General features: G+C 44.2%; 1 protein-coding gene across 1 annotated transcript in view; it reads left to right on the top strand.

Moving 5' to 3' along the window:
- The first annotated feature begins 1,020 nt into the window (after nucleotides 1-1,020).
- ANKIB1 (ankyrin repeat and IBR domain containing 1) overlaps nucleotides 1,021-20,732 on the top strand; it is a 47,198-nt gene continuing 27,486 nt past the window's right edge. The window contains exons 1-4 of the mRNA XM_072154306.1: nucleotides 1,021-1,280; nucleotides 13,519-13,819; nucleotides 17,173-17,355; nucleotides 18,221-18,338. Of these exons, the coding sequence (XP_072010407.1) occupies nucleotides 1,093-1,280; nucleotides 13,519-13,819; nucleotides 17,173-17,355; nucleotides 18,221-18,338 (790 nt within the window). The 5' untranslated portion in view covers nucleotides 1,021-1,092. The remainder of the gene's footprint in view (nucleotides 1,281-13,518; nucleotides 13,820-17,172; nucleotides 17,356-18,220; nucleotides 18,339-20,732) is intronic.

Here is a 20,732-nt window from a genome sequence, read left to right on the forward strand (position 1 = left end):
AATAGGTAAACTTGTGAGATTTTACATAAGAGGGGAATTTAGAAAGGGCATTTCACACCCTAAGTTGTGTGTGTGTGTGATCACTACTCTACTTTCCCACTTAATATGACACCCTATACTTCGTTTCCTTGCCAGCTTGAGCATATCCTAGTATACTGTTATGCAAAAATTCTGAGGTAATCCTGTTAAAGGCCGTGTATTTGAACCCTTCAACATTGTGGTCAGTGCCAACGTTTTCCAGACATTGTGCGATCATTTCTCCTTAGAAACTAAAATTTTCCTGTCCGATCATGTCCTATTCTTTCCTGTATAATTAATCGATGACCCCTCCTACTTCAGATGTGGGTGCGATCTTTTTGAGCCCATGTAGGGTGTAGCCCTATAATCCCGTTTTTGTTTTGCTACTTCTGTCTATTTATATGGCCTTTTAGCCTTTTTTTTTGTTTTTCCTATGGGCTCCCTGTGATCTCTCGGCCCATTAACCACTGTAAATCATCCATCCGAAATGGCGATGCACCTGATGAGGTCCGAATTAAAGGAGCTGGACCTTGACGTTCTCCTCTGCAAGTCGCTGCTCAGATAAGTTTTCCTGAAGAGCGACGAGTATGTGGGATTTGATGATAGAAAAAAAAAAAAATAAGATTTCCAGACATAAGAAAAAGAAATTCTCAGACGGTGCTTGAAGCTGCTGACCTGTACTGTCTGCGTCTGTGACCTTTCTATGACTGGGTGGGAGACCGTTTTCGGTGAAATTACTTTTCTATTTCAGATTACATGTACAGTTTAAGTATCTTATGATCCAAGGCTTTGGTTCGCCTCTTACACGTCCCTTTCCTCCAAATAACGGCATGAAAAAACTTCCTTTCTCTTGTCTCTGAGATTTCACACTTGAGAAGTTGGTTAATGTTTCATAAAAAGTTGCACATGAACTTCACTGTCACTGCTGATACAAAGTGTAGTAATTTGTGATGCGCATTTGTTAATATTTTTGTTGTGTTTTTTTTTTTTTCCCCCCACAGCGAGCGCTATGCATTGGATCAGCCAGACTAGAGGCTGAGCGAAGGCTAGTGGAGCGCCAGATTCAAGCCCACAATGGGAAACGCCACTACCAAGTTCCGCAAAGCGTTGATCAACGGGGATGAGAACTTGGCCTATCAAATCTACGAGAGCAACCCACAACTGAAAGAGTCCCTGGACCCCAATACTTCTTATGGGGAACCCTACCAGCATAATACACCGCTTCATTATGCTGCGCGCTATGGGATGAATCGCCTCATGAGGTTAGTGTCCTCTCATCTATTTTATTTTCTGAAGGTAATCGATGAGTTGACCATGCAAATCTGACCAAAATGAGCAGAGACCCCTAATTTTATCACCAAAAACTGGGAAAACCTATTGATTCTAGTATAAGCCGAGGGTGTGAAATGCATTGGTCAGAGTCTCCCAGTATATAGGCTCCTCTTCTTTCTTCTCTTTGCTGTAACAGCTGGCAGAGATACGTAAACGGCCGGCGCACACTGTGACGTCATCAGCCGAGACACTGCCGCATCATAGTGTGCGCCGGCCGGCAGATCGCATGGATGCGCCTCTGCCAGCTGTTACAGCATAGAGAAGATAGAAGAGGAGCCACGCCGAGGATCGGGATGCCGAGGGCGAGCCGGCCAATTCCAAAATGCTGTCGCCCATGTGGTGTGGTCAAGTACAGCCATCACTTCTGACGGCACTTAAGGGGTTACACACATCATTGTTGTCAGCAGAGTAATGCATCCTTAATGGACTTTACGTAAAATACTTCAGGCATGGTTATTGATATCCCTTTATAGGTAGAATCGTGGTGGTAGGTGCATGTATGGGATTTGAGGATAGCCCTTTTTAGAGCTAATCCTCACGTCCCCACTATCTAAATTTTGTAAAGCGGCTACTGGGGCATGGAGTAGCCGGACATGAGGCTACACGTTGCGGCTACTCCACGTCCCAGTAGCCTCTTTACACCTCCTAACCTGAGATCTTCGACGCGCAGCTCCTTGTCGCTGCGCACCCTCATCAGAGAAGCTGGCGTTCGGTGCATGCACAGAACACAGGCCCCCGGGTGCACGGCCACAGCTCCGAGGCTGGAGCTACTGCGCATATGCAGAAGTCTGGCTTCTCGGATGAGGGCGTGCAGCTACGAGGAGCTGGGCGCCGAAGATCTCAGGGTAGGAGGAGCAAAGAGGCTACTGGGGTGTGGAGTAGCCACTTTACAAAATTTACATATTAGGGCAATAAAGATTTCAAAAAGATATCCGGGACGTGAGTGTTGGCTCTAAAAAGGTCTTGAGTGAAAACTTGCATTGTTTATTGACCTGCTGTACTAGAAACCTGCAGCGCTAATTCTAAGTTTCAAAATGGAGGTCTTTACTTCAGTTTTTGACCCAGTTAGATCCCGGTACTGGGTTGGCCCCAGCTACTGACCACACTGCAACTTTGTGCCATGTGGATGCGTCCTAAATATTAGCAGTTTTTTTTTTTTGTGAATTTTCTGCTTCTTGTCTTATTCTTTGAGCTTTTCAGTCTTCGATGTCGGCTTTTTGTGCTGTCACCTAGCAACTAAGGACGTTTTAACCAAATCCAACAAAATTGATAGCGTTCACAATAAAAGGAAGTGTCGAACAAAAGCGTCGTGAGGAGAATTACCCTCTAAAACCCTCAGTAAATATTAGTCTGATAGTTCTATTGGGTGTATGGTTGTTTTTGACATACAATTTGGCTTCCTGGTGATGGAGGTTATATGAGGAAAGTGGTAATCGAAGATGGCAGAGGGTAAGTGGATGGCGAGTGCAGCTGGTGACATCACATTCCTATACACAGGTGGTGTTGGTACTAGTATTCGAGGGGGTTTGCTTTTCCAGATAATCCTGAAGAGTTCAAATTTGGGGGTCAATAGAAGAAAATGCTCAACTTAAAGGAAATCCACCATAAAAATCCATCATGATAAACCAGCGGCACTTACTCATAGATCCAGACACCGTGATCTTTTTATATTTGTTATCCCTGGCATCCTTCCTTCTAAAATTAACTTTTACATTTATGCTAATCAGCCTGAAGGGCTCTGGGGCGGGGGGGGGGGGGTGTTACCAGAGTCCCTTCATGCTGCAGCTTCACAGGTTACTGCACTGTTCCGCCCCCCCACCCCTCCTTCTGTCTGCTTACTGTTATCTCACACTGTGCAGGAGCACTTCCCCAGTGTGAAGTGGCTCTGGTAATGCTCATTAGCATAACATTGAGTTAATTTTGGACGGAAAGAGGTCAGAATTGTAACTACTGAAAATGTACTGGAGGTTTGTCCTCTCACACTCCTCTCCTATTCAGAAGTGCTTCACATCCAATCCCATCTCCTTTGATTTTATAGATTCTGGTTCAATACTATTCCACAGCCTGAGTTGCTGTTGTAAAGTTCAGTGCACAGCAGTGTGAGGACATGCCACCAGTGCACATGGAGAAGCTACAATCCAGGAATATAAATCCATATTTTGCAGTCCTGCTGCTACTAACAATATACACAAAGGTCTGATTACACATCTCTCAATACATAGCTGCAGAGAGCACAGAGTACAGCAGTGAGAGGACACTTCCTTAGTGATTAAGGAATGCTACAATACTGGAATATGAGTTAATTTTTCAAAACGATACAAGGTATATTTACACAGATTCCTAGGGCCAATGCAGAACACTGACTGCAGTATTGTACGGACAAAACTGGTGTGGACAGAGCCCAATGTGATGTAGCCTCTTATTACAGCTCTGAGTTTTGGATTTTCCCTTATAATTTGTCTTGACCACAGGGGACATGATTGTTGTGCGAGGTAATCTGATCACTGCTGACGATAGGGAAGTGCTGCGTGCCCACCCCTCATCTCTTACAATAGTGATCTATACGGGTATGTCTATATGCTCTTTACAATGTCCATTATCCTGAAGGCAACATTCACGTATGCGTACGGCGGTGCGCTGGAGAGGACTGGTGAGCGCTTTTCATCCTTCCGCCTCTCCATAAGAACCGCGCTGCACGGCCGTACACGTGGGGAAAGACGTAACAAGCTCTATCTATTCCCTGTGTACGGTGTGACACACTGCTGGTGCTGTAGCTGTTCTTACTTGCCTGACTTATCATGCGAATATAAAAGCATACAAAACGCTTATCTACAATAAATAACACCAAAAACCCATTGAATGGAAAAATTGTATTGGCCAAGGCCTTTATTAATTACCTACATAAACTTTGTCAAACAACTGAGAAAACTTTATTCAAATTAACTTTAACCACTTTTATTTACAAAAGATAAGTTTTTGCCATAAGCCAAAACAGTCTTCAACTAACAAGGAATTTCTCCCCCGGTAGATGAGCAAAAGCCGTAAACAAGATAAAACCAGAATAAATAAAATACGACCAAATGCGACCGGGCGGGCAACAGTCACATGTACGGGATTTTCAATGCTGGAAAAAGGTGAACTTCACAGAAAATGTCACTATTTAAAGAAAACCCCAGGCATGTGACCTGCCTCCTGTCTGCCAATAATCCCCTATCACAATGATGGCAAACCTATGGCACTGGTGCCAGAGGCGGCACTCGGAGCCCTCTCTGTGGGCACCCAGGCCATCACCCCAGAATGAAGTTCACCAGACAGGACTCAAAGAATCTTCCTACAATGATAGGCCAATTTGCCCTCCTCCTTTCAACGGTGTTGGTGTCTTTAGGAGGCTGAACGGTTTAAAGTTTCAAAGAACAAGGAGAAATACATTACTGCTTTAATTGCTGTGCTGGCACTTTGCAATAAATAAGTGGCTTTTGGTTGAAGTTTGGGCACTCTGGCTCTAAAAGGTTCCCCATCACTGCCCTATCACTAAGGGTCCGAAGAAGAGACCCCTTCAGTGACGGAAAACCATTGGTCCCAGCAAATAACACTTCAAAACCTATTGCCACCGGGCAGACTTTACTAGGCGGGAAAAATTCTTCCCACCAAATTACCTCAGGAGGCATCTAAACAGATGCGTCTAATCCCATGCGGAACACTCCTGGGTTCCGGGTTCCAAACATTCTAATTTGGCTTCTGTAAGGCTACGTCTGATGCCGTAAAGAGGGGTGACTCCTGCCCTCTCCTTAGTGATCCACGAGGCGTAGCCCCTAACACAAGGAAAGATGGGACATGTCCTATCTTTTCTCCATGTACTGTGTGGCACCATATCGCTCCGTGCGGCCGTTGCTGTCTGAGGGATGTATGTACAGCCACAAGCTTACCGCTCTGCCCGATTCAGGATGGCATATTATAAGGCTTTCATCTATACCGGCTGGTCTCCCTTGCCTGTCAATTTTACTCTTTTTCGGGCCATTTCCCTAGTTGAAACATTGGACCCAAGTATAAAATGTTACTGACGCACAGACTGACACAAATCTATCCGTATGATTCCATCCCCATCTTCTATATATAACTGATCTAAAAGTAGATGTGATGGATAAAGCTATAAAAAAAAAAAAATCTAAAGTTGTGCTTTTTATATCCATTACCCACTTCCACGTTGTCCGCTCAGTGTGATTCTACGCATTAGCAGCAGGTCTGGTAGCAGAGACTGCAGCCGCCGCCTCCTCCCATCTGCCGGGTGTAAGGACCTCCACCTGGAGCGGTGAGGGGGCTGCACAGTGATAAGTGGGCGCCTGGTGGCGATATGTGCTGGGTCTGCCAAGCTGTCCTTCATCAGATGAATCAGACTTGGCTTGTCCTGACTAAATAAATATACATTTTTGTCTCCTTTTTTAATAGCGAAAAACAAAACCTATAGTGCGTCATCCCGTTTTTATAAGGCCGCGCGTGACATTTATTGCATATATTAGTGGTATGTATGTATATATGTGTCATGGCCATAACTGTGGACTGGGTTACAGGACAAATGCCACCGTCCTTTTACATGTATAATACCATCTGGCGCTGAGGTATGCTCAGGTCAGGCATAGCCGTATACATTTAAGTAGATGACTGTAATGGCTGGCTGCCTTGAATAGTAATGAGAGGATGAAATGATGCATAAAGAGCATATAAATAAATAACTAAACCATTTTAATGTCATGGAAGCTGCATTGCCCAAACTATGTGTAATAGTTTTTTTGACACGTATTTATATTATCAGAGATATGATTGATCGTAACAGTGTTTAATATTTAGACAGCATCTCCTTAAAAAAGTGGAAATCTCCTTTTAATTTTGCATTTTTGGGGCTCTATCTATACGTCTACTATTGACTGAAAGAGGGAAACAAAGTGCCCCCTCTAGGTACTTCCCAGTCAGTGGTGCCGCCTCTGTGTGCTTAGGCACCATTGACTATCTGTGCTACCAGACCATTGACTCAATGAGACCAAGAGGCAGCACGATCTGTGCTTCCACACAATTAACTAGAAGAGACTTGGAGGCAGCACAGTCTTGCACCATTGAATGTGCAGCATCTTGGTTTCTGCCAATCTGTTCTTGCACACCATTGACTGGAAGAGACCTATAGCCAACACTATCTGTGCTTGGAAACCATTGAATGGGAGAAACCAAGAGACAGCACCATCTGTGCTATCATACCATCCACTAGAAGAGACCTAGAGGCAGCACTGTCTTACAGCATTGACTGGGAGAAACTAAGAGGCAGCACTACCTGTTCTTGCACAACATCGACTAGAAGAGACCTAGGGGCAGCACTATCTGTGCTTACGTTTGTAGTATAGTCATATGTCATGGCAAGCTGTAAGGGAAGCACTTTCTGTGCATACATAGTCAGGATGACAGCGCTATGTGTACATGGTCCATAACTGTGACAACCCAGATTACCAAGGGCCATGGCCAGTGGACTAGTAACCTGGTAACTTCTCTAACAATGGACGCTCACAGGGGACCAGCCCACGTGACATGTCCTAGCCCTGCACGTCTGACTGTTGTCCCATAATAATAGGCAAACGCTATACATATAATTATAATCGCATTGTCCTAATTCCCAAATCCATCTACAACAAATGATTGGGGAATGAGAAATGACTTGTTGATGTGGAGTGAACTTGTGCCCTGCCCCGGCTCCTATGTCCCAGCAGCCGGTGATTTCATTCCTGGGGGCTCATTAGTCCCTTATTACATTGTAAGGATTTATTTCCTGCTCCTATAATTGTATCCTTGGCTCATGTAATTATAAGGCTTCTGTTTCTCCTCTTGTGAAATGATTAGGAGGACTTGATCTCGTGGAGCAGGTATGTGAGGTCTGTGAATGTACGAGACCGTGTAGCGTCTAGGGATTCTGTGTTGGAATGACTCTAATTAGCTTTATTATATGGTAATAGATTGAGGTACAGGTCAGATACATGGGGGGGTTTGGGGTTTGGCGCAACAAAAAAACCCAAAGTGACCTCTATGCTACCAAGATCCAAATCGCCATATGGTAATGTGGGTTGAGATAACTCTAGAATGTATCATTTCTATTAATACAGATGAAGTATCCAATGAAGTATGGCTTGGGTTATTCACCAACCGTACAATTAATGTTGGAGAATAAACCAATCGCCCTGCATTGGAGCGCTGCTTCCTTGGGTTCATCCTTTGTAGCTTACACGCACTTTGGAGCTGGGTTTGTTTGAGACGTGCACCCTACCTCTGGACAAAGATCCTTGCTGCTCTTTCCCTCCTATTGCAGATATAGAATGATACCGAAAGATGTCGATTTAACGCCTTTACAAGCATCTATGACGCTTGTACAGGTAGTTTTACTCTGCAAAAAAAGTCCTTTTAATCTCCAACGCCTGTACACACATAATATCTGCACAGGTGGCTTTTAGTATCCCCTGTCACAGCGGTCCTCCCGAATACAGCACTCGTACTGAGTGCTGAGGGGGTGGGAGGCATGCAGGGAAGATGTGCATCCTATCTGGATGTCTCTAGACAGATAAGTCATCCAATGTGCTGTTACTATTGGATCACTGTTCTATGTGACCTGCATGTAAGAGCGTATACAAACTGTTCCTTGCTAAATGTGTGAGGGTCTGGTGAGTCGCCCCCGGCCCCAGATCATGCCAGGGGGCCAGGTGCATCAGCCCCCCCTGACTCCAGACCAGACTAGTGGGCTGATGCACCAGGCCCACCCCCCCGACTCCAGACCAGACTAGTGGGCTGATGCACCAGGGCCACCCCCCCGACTCCAGACCAGACTAGTGGGCTGATGCACCAGGGCCACCCCCCCGACTCCAGACCAGACTAGTGGGCTGATGCACCAGGGCCACCCCCCCGACTCCAGACCAGACTAGTGGGCTGATGCACCAGGCCCACCCCCCCGACTCCAGACCAGACTAGTGGGCTGATGCACCAGGCCCACCCCCCCCCCCCCCGACTCCAGACCAGACTAGTGGGCTGATGCACCAGGCCCACCCCCCCCCCGACTCCAGACCAGACTAGTGGGCTGATGCTCCAGGCCCACCCCCCCCCCCCCCCGACTCCAGACCAGACTAGTGGGCTGATGCTCCAGGCCCACCCCCCCACCCCCCCAGACTAGTGGGCTGATGCACCAGGCCCACCCCCCCCACCCCCCCAGACTAGTGGGCTGATGCACCAGGCCCCCCCCACCCCCCCAGACTAGTGGGCTGATGCACCAGGCAACCCCAGACTAGTGGGCTGATGCACCAGCCCCCCCCCCCCCCAGACTAGTGGGCTGATGCACCAGGCCCACCCCCCCCACCCCTCCACCCCTCCAGACTAGTGGGCTGATGCACCAGGCCCACCCCCCCCACCCCCAAGTTTTTTTTTTTTTTATATATCTTTTAATGCTCTATGAAAGTTTTTTTATACACAAATTCTTTTAGTCGGTGTTGTCCTTTAACATACATACAGGTATGTGGGAGATGAACGCATCAGCTAAGAATCCCCTGTAATTTATTACTCTATTAAGTTCCTGATCACATTGTGTCCGCATTCCTGGCTGCCAGATTTTATTTATTTAATTTTTTTTTAATACAGCAATTCCCTTCTTAAATCCCCTTCCTGACGCTGAATCTCTTCTCACTATGATGAAAAGAATATTTTTTTTTTTAGTTTCTTGCATTTTGTTTCAGGTTTGGCAGCCGTCAAGTTTCTGATTAATCTCCTCAGTCACATGTCCCCCGAGCTTGTAAACCGTCGGCAGTGTGACTGGCTCGGAGGACCTGTTCCTACGTGCACCTTGTTTACTAAGTGTCCGATTCACTTGACTTGTGTTTTAAGTTCACATTCAGTCACAATGACTCGTCCTTTGTACTTCACTGGTGTATTGTCATGATATGTCAGATTCCTGCGCCCATGAGAATGGAAAATTACAGCTGAATGTAGAACAACTTCTGTGTTATATTCCTGTACATAGGGGGCAGTATTATAGTAGTTATATTCTTGTACATAGGAGTCAGTATTATAGTAGTTATATTCCTGTACATAGGGGGCAGTATTATAGTAGTTATATTCTTGTACATAGGGGACAGTATTATAGTAGTTATATTCTTGTACATAGGGGGCAGTATTACAGTAGTTATATTCTTGTACATAGGAGTCAGTATTATAGTAGTTATATTCCTGTACATAGGGGGCAGTATTATAGTAGTTATATTCTTGTACATAGGGGGCAGTATTATAGTAGTTATATTCTTGTACATAGGGGGCAGTATTATAGTAGTTATATTCTTGTACATAGGGGGCAGTATTACAGTAGTTATATTCTTGTACATAGGAGTCAGTATTATAGTAGTTATATTCCTGTACATAGGGGGCAGTATTATAGTAGTTATATTCTTGTACATAGGGGGCAGTATTATAGTAGTTATATTCTTGTACATAGGGGCAGTATTATAGTAGTTATATTCCTGTACATAGGGGCAGTATTATAGTAGTTATATTCTTGTACATAGGGGGCAGTATTATAGTAGTTATATTATTGTACATAGGGGGCAGTATTATTGTAGTTATATTCTTATACATAGGGGGCAGTATTATAGTAGTTATATTCTTGTACATAGGGGGCAGTATAATAGTAGTTATATTCTTGTACATAGCGGGCAGTATTATAGTAGTTATATTCCTGTACATAGCGGGCAGTATTATAGTAGTTATATTCTTGTACATAGGGGGCAGTATAATAGTAGTTATATTCTTGTACATAGGGGGCAGTATTATAGTAGTTATATTCCTGTACATAGGGGGCAGTATTATAGTAGTTATATTCCTGTACATAGGGGGCAGTATTATAGTAGTTATATTCCTGTACATAGGGGGCAGTATTATAGTAGTTATATCCCTGTACATAGGGGGCAGTATTATAGTAGTTATATTCCTGTACATAGGGGGCAGTATTATAGTAGTTATATTCCTGTACATAGGGGGCAGTATTATAGTAGTTATATTCCTGTACATAGGGGGCAGTATTATAGTAGTTATATTCTTGTACATAGGGGGCAGTATTATAGTAGTTATATTCTTGTACATAGGGGGCAGTATTATAGTAGTTATATTCCTGTACATAGGGGGCAGTATTATAGTAGTTATATTCCTGTACATAGGGGGCAGTATTATAGTAGTTATATTCCTGTACATAGGGGGCAGTATTATAGTAGTAGTTATATTCTTGTACATGGGGGGCAGTATTATAGTAGTAGTTATATTCTTGTACATGGGGGGCAGTATTATAGTAGTAGTTATATTCTTGTACATGGGGGGCAGTATTATAGTAGTAGTTATATTCTTGTACATGGGGGGCAGTATTATAGTAGTAGTTATATTCTTGTACATGGGGGGCAGTATTATAGTAGTAGTTATATTCTTGTACATTGGGGGCAGTATTATAGTAGTTATATTCTTGTACATGGGGGTCAGTATTATAGTAGATATATAGCAGTAATTTCATATATATGTACAATACACTTGTAGTAATGACCTGTGCATTTGGGTTTCCATCCATGACCAGGACTGATTGGTAAATGAACACTGTATTATTCCTAGGCGACAAGTCTAGAAGAATCTAGTGTGCAGTATATGTCTAGCAAATTTACATATATGATGACAAGAAAATCTACATTGTACATGTTCTTCTGTGTGTCGGGACAGAAGTTCCTACATTGGGGATTATGGCTGTTGTATCAGACTAGAACAGATTTGTTTGATAGGCTGTTTCCCTGGAGACTTGGGTCAATTGGGTTGTCACTCGGCTTTCCAGGGAACGGATAACTGCTAGACCTCCCCATACCATATAACTAATGGGGGGAGATTTATCAGAAGTGTCTGAGAGCGGATCTGTTCTAGTTGCTCATGCCGACCAATCAGAGTTTAGCTTTCATCTTCCCACAGCTGTTTTTAAATTCACAGCTCAACTCTGATTGGTTTCCATGGGCAACTAGAACAGTTTTACCGCAGAAACCTCAGATAAATCTCCCCCATGGTGTATATTTTGTCTGGTTAATCTTAATGTGCTGTACGGATTGTCTCTGTCATTCAATTGCGGATTCGGCTAAACTTGCTTGGTTGCCAAGCGACCACTGAAAAGCCGCCGTACGAGACTGAAGACGCCGCCTCGAATCTAAACTTCATAAATTCCTTTTGTTTTGGACATTAACGTTGAATTTAACTGCTAATAGGTTTACTCGTCCTCCTCCATCGCTGTGTAATAGTCTGCAGAAAGTGATGTAAGCGGCGGCTGCGCGGTAGAAAAACAACTAGAGAACTGTATTTTGGAGGGTTGGGATGATGTAGATTCCTCACAAGTGGAAATGTAACGATGAGTAGAATTGTAAATCCTCTAGTCACCTCCAAAGCTGCGTTCCGAATCCATTTGGTTTTCTAGTGACCTAGAGATTCACACGTGGCTACGGAATAATTCTGGTGTCGGTGAAGCGGAGGGAGCAATACTTTGAAAAGCCGAGGTGTTTGGGTTTATACAGGAGTGACTGGGCTTAGAATAACTGGAAAACAGCCCGGAAATTGGTTTATCAGGATTTGCATGAATCAAAAGTACAAGGAAATACAAGAGAAGTTTTTTTGTGTTTTTTTTTTTTTTTTTTTTGTTTTGTTTTTTTAATAATGTTTTTATTTGGCTCTAATGCTTTCTCAGTCATTCTGCTGAATTGACATTTGCGCTGTTGAATCTATCTTGGTCTCCCAAGACAGACTGTAAATTCACTGACAAGTTGAAGGGGCTTTCTACCTCGAATGAGGAAACTGCCTCCGCCTCAGTCCCCCAAAATGAGAAATAAATGCCTTAATAATAATAATTCTTTATTTGTATTGCGCGCACCGATTATACAGCGCTGCACAAAGCATGACAAATCAGTCCCTGTCCCCATGGGGCTCACAATCTAAACAACCTAACAGTATGTTTTGGAGTGTGGGAGGAAACCGGAGGACCCGGAGGAAACCCACACAGAGAGATCATACAAACTCTTTGCAGATGTTGACCTGGGTGGGATCTGATGTCCTGTTACTGCCATGTGACTTTTGATCACTTTGGCCAGTCACATAACCATGGCCAGGGGTTTCAGAGAAGCAGAAACGGTGACGTGTGACATTACAATTCCAGTTCCTATGGCCATAATATAAACTGAATTTTCTTGCCTTACAGTTGTCTTGTTTATGTAGAAGTCTATGGTGAGAGGGAGAAGGAGTACAGTTACAAAGCTAAAAAACTTACTTATAGCTGCAGCAGCATGTCTCTGCCCATCAGTGTGGTGTATTTATACCATCAAAATCCATCCTGATAAACCAGGGACATTACTCATAGATCCAGGCACCGGGACTGTGGTATCTTCTTATATTTTATCTATGGCCTCCTTCCTTTTTAAAATGTAACTTTTTATAAGTATGCTAATGGACTTGAAGGGCTCTTGTTGCCATTACCAGAGCCCTTTCTTGCTGTAGCTGCACTGGCTGTTACACTGTTACTTGGGCTACAACACTTTGGGGCTCTGTTCACAAATGGTGCGCACCATCAGCAGCTTGGACAACACCAAACTATTTGGAGGTCGCTGAAGTTCATGCTGCATGTAAAATTAGTGTCGCTGCTTCAGGCACTTGGTTCTTATTAGAAGGTCTTCTCCTGATGGACCCTGATGATCATCTGTAATCTGTAGTAAAACCTGTTGGGAAGTTTGTTTTTTCCTGCAGCGCCATCGCATGGTGAATCTGCGTATTGCACTATATTGATTCTGTTCAATCCGTCGCCTATGTAGTACAGGACAGTAATGCAGAAAGAGGAATGTGATGAGGGGCACTGCACGATAATATTCACATGGATCCATGCGTCAAATTTCTGACGAAAGAAAGACAATGCTGTTGTACAGGACAGGACTGGTCCTCCGAAGATTGATGCCCTTTGTCCAAGAGATGAAGATTCTGAAAAAAATGACCCCCCCCATCTAATTAAGAATTTCCTTTTTTTTTCCCCCCTCATAAGGTGTAAGTATATTATAAGAAATGTTCTCAAATATTTTATTTGTCCCCCCCCCCCCCCCTTTGCAGGGCGTTCCTCTACATGAAGGACGGCAATCCAAACAAGCGCAACATTCACAATGAGAGTTCTATGCACTTGCTCTGTATGGGCTCCCACCTCATGATCTCAGAAGGTGCTTTGGATCATCGCTTACCCCGGCTCGGAGATGAGGATCGCAAGAGGTCAGACTGTTTGCGGATGATCCTGGACTGGAAGGGGGCAAAGCTCGACCACGGGGAATACGAGAGGGCTGCACTCGATGCCACCGACAACAAGAAGAATACACCCTTGCACTATGCTGCTGCCTCAGGGATGAAAATTTGTGTAGAGGTAATCTTTAATATTCTGTGTTTTTTTTTTTTTTTTTTTTTTTTTTTTTTTTTTTTTTTATTGGAGCGGGGATGTGGGTTGGAGACCATAAATTTGGAATAAATAAACATTTCCTATCACTGGCCACCCTTCCACAGAGAACCCCCTCCCCTCTGGTGACAGTTTGTTGATAGTAGCAGCAGGACTGTGAAATAGGGATTTATATACCAGGATTGCAGCTTCTCCATGTTCATTGAGGGAGTGTCCTCACACTGTTGTGCTCTTTGCGTGAAGCTGCTCCACAGTCCTTCCCATCAGGCACAGGGAGGGAGCAGACAGTGTAACAGCCGGTTAAGCTGTAGCATGAAGGAACTCTCGGAACAACACCCCCCCCCCCCCCCGACCTACTGGCTCTTTAGCATAATTCTAAAAGTTGATTTTATGAGTATATGAAAGTCAACATGCAATGGGGGGTTTGAGCACCAGATAAAAATCTCTAACAGTGCCCCTGATTAATCATGATGGATATTGATGGTGGATTTCCTTTAGTGATAGAAAACCATAATCACATCTTCTAGTATGTCCTTGCATTGGATGAAGCCCCTTTTTTTTGCTTTATCTCGAACAATTTGAGATAAATTGGCTGACAGTCTCTCCCTGTGATGTCATCACAGAGCGGCGATCTGTTGCTGTGGCAGCCTTGGGTCACACAAAGACCCGTGACGGTCTCGTTATACACCATATATTACAATATGCGATTGGCCCATTGTAATAGATGTGGTAAATTTACATATACAGCCATACTGTAGTATGGCTCTATATGGTAGGATCAATCCGGCAACCTAGGGTTAAAGTACCCTAGGGGGGTTTTAAAAAAAAAAAAAAAATGGCAAGAAAAATAATAAAGTAGAAAAAAAAATAAACAAAAAAATTGAAATCTCCACCCTTTCCCTAGAACTGATATAAATGTAAAAAAAAATTATCTATATAAATTGACGGTAAACATGTTGTTAACTGTTATTCCCAGAGTTTAACGGAAAATAGCACCCAAAGTCTAAAATGCCATTTTGCAAAATCTAAAAAAATGCAATAAAAAGCAATCAAAAGGCCGTACAGTCCTAAAAATGGTAGCATTGAAAGCGTCATCAAAAGTCACAACAAATGACACCACACAGCTCCGTACACTGAAGCATGAAAAGTTTATTGGGGCCAGAAGATGGCAAAACAAAGAAATTATTATTTTTTTTTTTTTTTTTTTTTTTTTTTTTTTTTTGTACTCGAGGTTTTTTAATTTTTGTAAATCTATGAAAACATTATAAAACCTATACAAATTTGGTATCCCTTTTTTGATTACACCGACCCAAGTAATAAAGCGGACATGTCATTTGGGGCGCACAGTGAAAGGCATAAAATCCAAGCCCACAAGAAAACGGCGCAAAAGCGATCTTTCACCAATTTCACTGCATTTAGATTTTTTTTTTTCGCGCTTCCCAGTACATGGAATATTCAATACCGTCACTATTAAGTGCAATTTGTTACGCAGAGAACAAGCCGTCACACAGCTCCTTACATGGGGGGGGGGAAAATAAAGTTGCAGATGGGGGAGGGAGTGAAATGGAACTGCCAAGACCAAAAAGGGCCTGGTTGTTAAGGGGTTAAGTAGCTTGCAGATGTAGGAACTTAGACTGGAGTAGTTTACACATAACAGGATTGTAGGACTCGTCCTCCGAGCGTCAGACATGATGTAAAGCTCTTCCGGATGATTAGACAATGTATCTGCCGCTTCTAGAAGATGCCGTAATCCAGAGTTATTACATTTTTGGGTTATCGGTATTAACTTAATTAGATCCTGGCTACATTGGAGACGGCTCCGAGCCGGAGATGAGGCTCCACTATTGTCGGGTTATGAATAGCGCAACTGAGCGAGTGACGGGTGGTGATGTGAAAACGCAGTAAAGATTAATAGGGTGTGCTGCAACGGTGGAGACGTCATGCAGCTGTATATTATAACATGGAGGCATCTGATTGAAGGGGCACTGCTATATTAACTATGAGTAGTTAAACATTCTTGTGCATGTTGTTAGTAGCAGCAGGACTGGGAAATATATGGATTCATAATCCAGGATTGTAGCTTCTCCGAAAGAATTTGGGGGTGTGTCCTCACACTGCTGTGCTCTTTGCACTCAATGGGGGTCATTTACTAAGGGCCCGATTCGCGGTTTCCCAACGTGTTACCCGAATATTTCCGATTTGCGCCGATTTTCCCTGTATTGCCCCGGGATTTTGGCACACGCGATCGGATTGTGGCGCATCGGCGCTGGCATGCGCGCGACAGAAATCGGCGGCGTGGCCGAACGTAAACCCGACGGATTCGGAAAAACCACTGCATTTAAAACAAAAAATCTGTCGCGGAGCTTGCACTTACCTTCACTCAGCCCGAGCCGGTGAACTCCAGTGCGTTCCGATGCTTTTCAGCGCAGCAGCGCCACCTGGTGGACGGCAGAGGAACTACCTTAATAAATCCCTGCCGGACCCGAATCCACCGCAGAGAACGCGCCACTGGATCGCAAATGGACCGGGTAAGTAAATCTGCTCCAATGTTTGAGTGCACATGACTGTATTTAGGGGGAGCTGTGAGCCAGCCCCATAAATTGTTGTGTAGCTCACTGTCCCCATTGACGTCTGTTGCGTATGGCTGGGTGCTCTGTACCCTCCGATGTCCATATGTGCAATATTGGCCACAAATGGGATGACTTTGCCCTGTTTGCGGCCTGTATTGCACACACGGTCGTGTATATGAGGCCTTAGCCATTGTACCTGGAGAGATGTGTAATCATACCTTTCTGTGTGTTGGGAGCAGCAGGACTATGAAATATGGATTTATAATCCAGCACTGTAGCGAGTCCTCACACTGCTGTGCTTTTAGCCTTCTTCTTTGAGCTGTTTCTTCTGCTGTAGTATTCAACTGGAAACTGCTGTTACTCTGAGTATAGGGAAGGGGCTTTTCAGCAGCTGGTTGCACAGAGCTTAGAGCGCAGCAGTGTAAGGACACGTCCTCCGCTACAATCCTGGAATGTAAATCTGTATTTCACAGTCCTGCCGCTACTAACAACACGTGCTAAGGTCTGATTACAAATCTCTCCAGGGACAATAGCTGGCTGCAGTCTGCGTGGTCACGCCTGCTGATGTAATCTGAGTTTTGGCCAGATGGTGGCGTCAGACGGAGCTGTGGCCACTCTTGAAACCTAAGTTGTAACTTACCCCACTCGTCCAGCTATGATTGATATTAAAAGACCAAAGTCTAATACATATTTGCTGTGCGGTTCAATACAGACTATAGTTTTTATATTTTATGTCGTCATTTGTCCCCACAGCTACTGGTGAGGAGCGGAAGTAACTTGTTCTCTGAAAATGAAAATAAGGACACCCCATGTGACTGCGCCGAGAAGCAACACCACAAGGATCTGGCTCTCAAACTGGAGTCCCAGATGGTCTTCTCCCGAGACCCCGAAGCAGATGATATAGAAGCGGAGTATGCTGCACTAGATAAGAGAGAGGTACAGAGCACTTCATCTAGTTCTCACCCCCAAGATGTATAATAATGTTACCATTCATAGCTGCTCCTAGTCAAGATATTCAGACCGTGACTGCACCAGCAGAATAGTGAGTGCAGCTCTGGGGTATAATACAGGATGTAACTCAGGATCAGTGCAGGATAAGTAATGTCATGTATGTACACAGTGACTGCACCAGCAGCAGAATAGTGAGTGCAGCTCTGGAGTATAATACAGGATGTAACTCAGGATCAGTACAGGATAAGTAATGTCATGTATGTACACAGTGACTGCACCAGCAGCAGAATAGTGAGTGCAGCTCTGGGGTATAATACAGGATGTAACTCAGGATCAGTACAGGATAAGTAATGTCATGTATGTACACAGTGACTGCACCAGAAGAAGAATAGTGAGTGCAGCTCTGGAGTATAATACAGGATGTAACTCGGGATCAGTACAGGATAAGTAATGTCATGTATGTACACAGTGACTGCACCAGCAGCAGAATAGTGAGTGCAGCTCTGGGATACTGTATAATACAGGATGTAACTCAGGATCAGTACAGGATAAGTAATGTCATGTATGTACACAGTGACTGCACAAGCAGCAGAATAGTGAGTGCAGCTCTGGAGTATAATACAGGATGTAACTCAGGATCAGTACAGGATAAGTAATGTCATGTATGTACACAGTGACTGCACCAGCAGCAGAATAGTGAGTGCAGCTCTGGGGTACTGTATAATACAGGATGTAACTGCTTGGAAAAAGATGCATTATGTTTTTGATATTTTACTAAAGATTTTTGGATAAGTTTAATGTAAGTTCATAATATACGTTTCTCAGTATTTCCTACTCTGTTCCTTTCCAGCCGTATGAAGGGCTGCGGCCTCAGGATTTACGGCGACTCAAGGACATGCTGATCGTGGAGACAGCGGACATGTTGCAGGCTCCTCTCTTCACTGCGGAGGCCTTGCTGCGGGCACATGGTAAATATAGCGCATATACCGTTCTGTATATGTTTGTGCTGGGGTTTAGAAGACCATGTTGGAATCCTTAAACTTCTAAACCCCAGCACAAATTGTAGAAATTTGATTCCTAAATGGTTGGAAGTTTTTCTCTAGCCCCTCAGAACCCAAGAAATCTGTGCTGAGGGGATAAAGGGGTTTTCCTAACTTCCTGCTTTGTGGGGGTGTCAGTGATGAGACAGACTCCCACAGATCACGGAAACAAGGGATTTGTCGGACCCCTTGTAGCTCCGTCAGACTAATGGAGCAGACGGCCGTGCATGACGGGTCTGCTCCATTAATCTCTATGGAGCTGATGGAGATCAGCGAGCGCTGCGCTCGGCAATTTCCATCAGGTCCATAGAGATTAATGGAACAGAACCGTCATGTACGGCCGTCTGCTCCATTAGTCCGACGGGGCGACATGGGTCCGACGGAGGCACATGGGACTCCTCGTTTCGGTGATCTGTGGGTTTCTCTGCACTGAAACCCCCCACTTATCAGAAAGTTAGTCCCTATACCGTAGATGGGGCCTACCTTGTGATTGTGGGAAAACCCCTTTAAGTCGCCCAAAATGCTAAATTGACTCCTTACAGTTTAGGCACGTGACTATCGTGCTGCATTTTGATGTTAGGTTTCCTCTAGAGAGGAGCAGAACAGAAATGCAAATTTTTAAAATCCTGTTTTTTGCTCCTGGAAGCCAGTCCTGTGCAAATGAGATGAGCCTCCGGAGCCATTGTCCCTTTTATTATTGACCGTTCTCTCCGTCACGCGGAGACAAAGGGTAATAATAAGACGAGGCTCTGGAGAACGCAGGGATCCGGTCACAAGGCTCGATATATAAAAAGCCTCCTGTAAATTCCTAAATTCCTGCCCTGCAGCCTGGAAGCGCGTATCAGCGGAGATGAGTCAGCCGCCGCACGGAGACGGCTATCCAGACGTTGCCCTAGTGATGTTGCTGTAACCCAGTAACACAATTGGCTGCGTGTCACCCGTCTTTACTGGGAAGTGCGAGTCATTACAGGGCGAATGTGTTTGTCTCTGAAGCCGCGCTCATTGAGGGGTAATGACACAGAAGGGAAGCGCTGCTCGCCGGTAATTGCTTCCTAACACGGATCTTATTTAGCAGAACTAAACCCTGTATTTATAGAATTCCCCATTTTGGACGATTTGTTACAGCCGATCACGAAGAAGCGATCAGCTCTGATCTGTGGGGGGTAGTTTATCTGCAGCGCCCCCCAGAGGAGAATCTAAGTATAAAACAATGTCCATTATAATCAATGTAGGAAGAGCGGACCTCCAGAGATGAAGACGCTGATCAGTGTGCACCCTCTATTAAATGTGTTGCAGTAAACTGGTGTGACCTCTGTACAGAGAACGGCGCTGCCTGCGTCCTGTTCCTGTATGTGTTTTTTTTAATTTTTTTATTTATGGATCTGTTCACACGTGTAAATTTGAAGAGGTGAATTCAGTACAAAGCAATCTGTCATGGTGCTGCGTGTCCTAAGTGCCCATTACTTTCTGCTGAGAACTAAGAGAATATTTTTAACAAAATGGTTCATAGAAAACCGTAGATGAAAATCTGACAACCCCTTTAAATTATGAAAAAAAGTCTCCTAAAGGGGTATTCCAAGATCTTTTTAGGATAGGTGTTTAATATCCAAGGTGTCCACACACACACAGCACCTAACTAATCCTATATGTGAAATGGCGCCATGCACTGTACAGTGGCTGGATTGGGTATTGCAGCTCAGCCTCGATTGCTTGAATGAAACTGAGATGCAAACTTCCACTTGAATCTGGACCCCTTACTAATCCTCTCTCTGGATCACTGCTGCGGAAATTGTATTGGCAAAAACAAAACCTGCAAATAAAAATTTCCCGGAATGGCCTCACATCTACGTGTTGTAGATCTCTTCACAGCTCGTGATGAGCCGCCACCACCGGGAGGTTATTTGGGGTACGCTTTACATCCGCCGAGTCTGCAGGGATCAGTCTTTTCAGGAGAATGGCGCTCTGCCTCTTGTGATAATTTATTACCTGTCTGTAAATATAATTCTGCTCCAAAAAAAACTAATTACGGCCCAAAATAGAAGCAATTATGTTGGTGACAATACCGTGTGTATAGCGAGCGGCTCGTCTACGCCTCATTCTCTGAGACACATTTCCACCTGGTTATTGAACGCCTAGTCAGAAATTGCCAAGTTTTGCAAAGTCTGGGTGTAGCATTCTGGATATATGTAACAATTTTATTAGTTTTTATTTGTCGTATAACTATTTGTTACTGAGGTCCATATATAATGTGCAGTCCGTCTACTTTGCACCGACATCTGGCATGCTATTCAGTAACATTGCACACCATGCTATTCAGTAACA

The sequence above is a fragment of the Engystomops pustulosus genome, chromosome 5 (assembly GCF_040894005.1).
Source record: "Engystomops pustulosus chromosome 5, aEngPut4.maternal, whole genome shotgun sequence".
Taxonomy (NCBI): Eukaryota; Metazoa; Chordata; class Amphibia; order Anura; family Leptodactylidae; genus Engystomops; species Engystomops pustulosus.